Source organism: Rhinopithecus roxellana, unplaced genomic scaffold, assembly GCF_007565055.1.
Source record: "Rhinopithecus roxellana isolate Shanxi Qingling unplaced genomic scaffold, ASM756505v1 contig3368, whole genome shotgun sequence".
NCBI lineage: Eukaryota > Metazoa > Chordata > Mammalia > Primates > Cercopithecidae > Rhinopithecus > Rhinopithecus roxellana.
Window position 1 is genome coordinate 30,048 of NW_022142486.1, and position 5,671 is coordinate 35,718.

The following is a 5,671-nucleotide window of genomic DNA, read 5'->3' on the forward strand; positions in this document are numbered from 1 at the left end:
TACATTATATGTAGGTACCAGTGATTTTGTGCCATTTTTATTTCTTCAGATTTTTCCTCTTCTACAATTCTCCCATATGTGTTATTATTTGAAGCCCTGATCACAGCTCTGAATCATTTCTGTTCTTTTTTCTCCCCCAACTCTGGTTCAAAACTTCTGTAACTCATTCACTGCAAAGTCTAGAATCTCTCTTGCAAGTGAGCTGACCGGGTGGGCCAAATCGCCTTGGAAGGGAAGGATTGTTACAAAGTCAGTATGTTGCTAAGACTTCTTGCTAATTTGCTGTGTAAGCTGCATAGACTGTCAGGGGATTCTCCTTTCCACTGATGAATTTAGCTGTGTGTTATGACCTGTATCAGTGATTCTATTTGGATTGTTAAGGTTGCAATTTTTTATCCATATGAATGTTGCACCTAGTTTTTCCCTGTAATTGGTTAAACAAATGTCTGCTGTTTGCATTTTAACTCTCAGCCAATAACTGCTGGAAGTGATTTAATGCAGCTGGAGAATGACACTAACAATCATTATAGCCTGCAAAGTGTGAAACAATTTCATTGTGCTTTGTGGTCTCTTTAGTCTAAGGACTAATAATGTGCAGCGGATGTGACTTGAAAAAAAGTATTTCATTATAGTTAAACAAATAATGTAAAAGAGGGGTGAGTTCTGGGGCAGCTCCATGCTGTTTATCTGGCATGAGCTTGTTTTTATAAGAATTCACTTCAAGTGTGGAAGGGAAATGCTTTCATCTGAAAGGGATTGCTGTGCTTCATTCCGGTTTCTCCCTCCATCTGATAAAAACTCTTGCTGAGTGACAGCACAGATGTAGCTCATTTGAAACAAATGAAGGAAAAGGAGAAAAGGGATAGGGGTGGAGCCAAGGAGTAGTCAGTCATGTTTCCAAAGTCCCGCGGTTTCCCCTGGTCTTTTCATTCACCCCAGCGGCCCTGGTGTCCCCCTGCAAAGTGCGATGCCCTCGCCCCTGGCCCTACGCCCCCACCTCCCCAGCGAGTTTTCCCCGTCGGTGGACGCGCGGCCCTGCAGCAGTCCCTCAGAGCTCCCTGCGAAGCTGCTTCTGGGGGCCACTCCTCCTCGGGCCCCGCGGCTGCCGCGCCGCCTGGCTTGGTGCTCAATTGACTGGGAGCAGGTGTGCTTGCTGCAGAGGCTGGGAGCCGGAGGGTTTGGCTCGGTGTACAAGGCGACTTACCACGGTGTTCCTGTGGCCATAAAGCAAGTGAACAAGTGCACCAAGAACCGACTAGCATCTCGGCGGAGTTTCTGGGCTGAGCTCAACGTAGCAAGGCTGCGCCACGATAACATCGTGCGCGTGGTGGCTGCCAGCACGCGCACTCCCGCGGGGTCCAACAGCCTAGGGACCATCATCATGGAGTTCGGTGGCAACGTCACTTTACACCAAGTCATCTACGGCGCCGCCGGCCACCCTGAAGGGGACGCGGGGGAGCCTCACTGCCACACTGGAGGACCGTTAACTTTGGGAAAGTGTCTCAGGTACTCCCTAGATGTTGTGAACGGCCTGCTCTTCCTCCACTCGCAAAGCATTGTGCACTTGGACCTGAAGCCCGCGAACATCTTGATCAGTGAGCAGGATGTCTGTAAAATTAGTGACTTCGGTTGCTCTGAGAAGTTGGAAGATCTGCTGTGCTTCCAGACACCCCTATACCCCCTAGGAGGCACCTACACCCACCGCGCCCCGGAACTCCTGAAAGGAGAGGGAGTGACGCCCAAAGCCGACATTTATTCCTTTGCCATCACTCTCTGGCAAATGACTACCAAGCAGGCGCCCTATTCGGGGGAGCGGCAGCACATACTGTACGCAGTGGTGGCCTACGATCTGCGCCCGTCTCTCTCCGCTGCCGTCTTCCAGGACTCGCTCCCCGGGCAGCGCCTTGGGGACGTCATCCGGCGCTGCTGGAGACCCAGCGCGGCGCAGAGGCCGAGCGCGCGGCTGCTTTTGGTGGATCTCACCTCTTTGAAAGCTGAATTCGGCTGACTGAAAACCTGGGTCAAGATAAGCTTGTGTCTGATTCTGTTTGTTTTTAAAGGAAGTGGAGATGTCGAAGAAAACATATTTGTGGGATGGAGTTTTAGAAAATAAAGTTACTAAAAACTCCTTTAGTCTCCAATGCTTTTTCTACGACACATGGCAAAGCCACAAATCTAGTACCTGTTGTCTCAGTACTGTTAGTAACTAATCTTATTCATATAGTCATGTGCTTTGCCCTCCATTGATAGTATTTCATTTATTCAAATTTGTTGCTGATAAAACACTTTGTCCAAAACAGAACTCCACTGCAGAAATGTCAAAATTTTCTATAAGTCCATATATATCCCATACCTACCACATAAATTCCAACTATTAACAGTGTACTTGCTCCCACACCAAATCAGTAAAAACTTTTTTAAAAATAAGTAATGCTTTCCTACTACTCCCCCCAGTAAAACTTCTTGTTTGTAATGACCTTCACACATAAAATTCATACACTGAGGCACATTTACAGTCAAAGGAATTATAAATGACTTATTGTAATATTTTTAACTTGTGCATTGCAATAAGTAGAAACATTTTACGAAAACACTTCTAAACTGGGTCATTTTTACCTGGTATTGGGACTCAGAAGTAGAAGATAAAGATTATATGATGTGAGGGGAAAATGAAAACCCTGAGGAATCATGAAATTTAACATTTGGATGGAAAAGAACAGACAAATAGAACTAGATTGCCCACTCTAGACATCAAAACAATGGGTGTTGGTACATAGGTTTTAAAGGACGAGGTGATTGGATTTTGTCATTGGGACAACTTTGACTTTCTTTTAGCAACAGCAGTTTCTGTGCATGGTGGAAGACAAGGCTGATGCAGTGGCTGGCAGAGGGAATGGCAAGGCCCTGAAGCAGAGGCTGTGCATGCACTGTTAAGGAGGGAGAGGCAGGAACCTTAAAAGGGGGTCAGAGACACAGAAATGTTTTCAGATTTTTTATCTGGTTTCATTTAGTTTTAGGTTGAAAGAAATAATTTTATTTGTAAAATGAGCCACCAGAGGCAAAGATAATTGATAAAGTTTAGATACTTGTAGAAGGGATGAAGCATAGTACCTAGGGGAAGAGATTGTCATCTTGGAGAGAAAGGACATCTCTTCCCAAGATGGGAGCCAAGGGTGGGGGCACAATGACTTTACAGACACATTTACAATAGGTAAAAGGGGACTGGGGAAGCCCACATCTGTGAGCTTCTATTTTTTTCTGTTAAGAGTGGTTGAGGGTAGGGGGGTCTACAGAGTGACACCATGGTTTGGAACTATTATTGAGAAAAGCAAAAGGGAGCTATCTGTGGCCATGTATAACATTGACAGAGTGCTGCTAATTCTGTCCAGGTAGTTGGGGGAAAAAACCACCTATATACCAATAAAGAATTCCCTTCTCTGATTATTATTATTATTATTTGAGATGGAGTCTCATTCCATCACCCAGGCTGGAGTGTAGTGGCACGATTTTGGCTCACTGCAACCTCTGCCTCCCCAGTAGCTGAGATTACAGGCACGTGCCACCACACCCAACTAATTTTTGTATTTTTAGTAAAGAGGTTTCACCATGTTGGCCAGGGTGGTCTCGAACTCCTGACCTCAAGTGATCCCCCTCGCCCCATGTCAGTCTCACAAAGTGCTAGGATTACAGGCTTGAGTCACTGTGCCCTGCCCCCTTCTTTGACTATTGTGGCAATAGGAATTCACGTTGGTAAGTTTAAATTACAATAGTGTCTTCCCTTCACCTGGAGACCACATAGAATGACAAGGTGAAGAAGGGGGAATAAACACTGCAGGCTCCATAATCAGTGAAACTGGGAGAGAGAAAACAAACCCTAAAATGTGATAACTAAAGACTGAATGGAGCCTTAAGGAAAGAGAGCAGGAAGGGTAAGGAGTGGCTGGCGTCGGGGCAGGGGGTGGGGACCAAGGGACCCAGCAGTGACAGATCCCAGAGAGACCTGCAAAATTAGGTTCCCTGGAGAATAAGAGCCCACTGGGAAGTGTAAATGTTGGGAAAGAAATCAGAGAACAGGAATGAGATCAAACAGTGCTGAGGTTAGACGAGTTGCTAGAAAAAGAAGGAAGAGCAGGTGTTACACAAGATCCAGCCATGCAGAGCTCAGAAATTGGTGGCAAAATTCAGCTGCTGGACAGGAGGGGGTCACCCTGGGGACAGGGCAGGGTATACTGGACAGGCACAGAAGCTTCCTGGGCCTGGTTTGCTTTGGAGAGAAAGAAGGTTGTGGCTGCATGAAGAAACCCACAGAAGTGCCATATTGGAAGGAAACAAGCAGATGAAAGAAGTCTGAGTTGTTGGAAAACCACCCTGGTGAGAGGTAGAACAGGCACATGACTGCTCCCTCTGTAGCAGCTAATAGTCAAAGTATGCTCTTTGGCATACACATCAAGTCATACTTAATATGAAGTAAAGGCATACTTAATAGTGCAAAAACAAGTATTAAGAAAGATAATATGGGCAGGTGCGGTGGCTCATGCCTGTAATCCCAGCACCTTGGGAGGCCAAGGTGGGTGGATCACCTGAGGTTGGGAGTTTGAGACCAGCCTGGCCAACATGATGAAACCCCATCTCTATCAAAAATAGAAAACTAGTCAGGCGTGGTAGCACATGCCTGTAATCCCAGCTATTTGGGAGGCTGAGGAAGGAGAATCGCTTTAACCTGGGATGTGGAGGTTGCAGTGAGCCAAGATGGCACCATTGCACTCCAGACTAGGCAACAAGAACGAAAGTCCATTTCAAAAAAAAGAATAACATTTACATCAAAACCCGATAAAGATTGCTTTTAAAAAAGAAATGACAGATCAATCTTGTTTAAAACTATCAGTGTAAAAAACTATCACTGTCCTAAGTAAATATTAGCATACAGAATCTAAGAGTTAATTTTTATAATCATGCACATGTTATTTTTAATCAAGTGAATTTCTTCCAAGATGCAAGAATAGTTTCATATTAGAAAATCTATTGTCTTAATTCATATTAGCAGGTTAAAAGAGTAAGAACATATGCTGAGAATACATTTGACAAAATTAAATGTTTATTCTGGGTTTTTAAAAAGAGACTCAAAAGAAGGAGAAATAGATATTTACCTAACCCACTTAAAAAAATACATAACTAATGTTAATTTCTTATATGACTTATTTTTTATAAATGTATAAATACCATGGTTATATAACATAGGGAAAACTGAATAAAGGATATATTATATAAGAATTCTATGTACTGTCTTTGCAATTCTTCTATGTCTAAAATTATTTCAAAATAAAAACTTAAAAATATATAGAACACCACACATTTCCACCCAATAGCCACCATATTAACAGGAAATCATTCCACTAAAGTCATGAATAATGTAAGAATGCCCACTACTGCTATTATGATTTAATGTTTTATTGGTCAGTGACGTTTGAAAAGAAAATTAAACTTGAGGTCTAAAGCTGTAAAGAGAGAAGAAAAACAAATTCTGTTTGTAGATTCTGTTTTCAGGATATATACTTGGAAAAGAAACACAATTAACAGAAAAACTAAAACAATAAAATAATTATGTAAGTTTGCAGGATATAAAATTAACATACAGAAATCAATAGACTTCAACTATGTCAACAAAAATCAG

At 43.1% G+C, this 5,671-nt stretch overlaps 1 protein-coding gene across 1 annotated transcript; it reads left to right on the forward strand.

Moving 5' to 3' along the window:
- The first annotated feature begins 611 nt into the window (after positions 1-611).
- On the forward strand, positions 612-2,114 carry LOC104661778 (MOS proto-oncogene, serine/threonine kinase). The gene has a single exon (XM_010362538.2). It carries the CDS (start codon positions 968-970, stop codon positions 2,006-2,008), a length of 1,041 nt encoding a protein of 346 aa, XP_010360840.1. The 5' UTR covers positions 612-967; the 3' UTR covers positions 2,009-2,114.
- Positions 2,115-5,671: the final 3,557 nt, after the last annotated feature.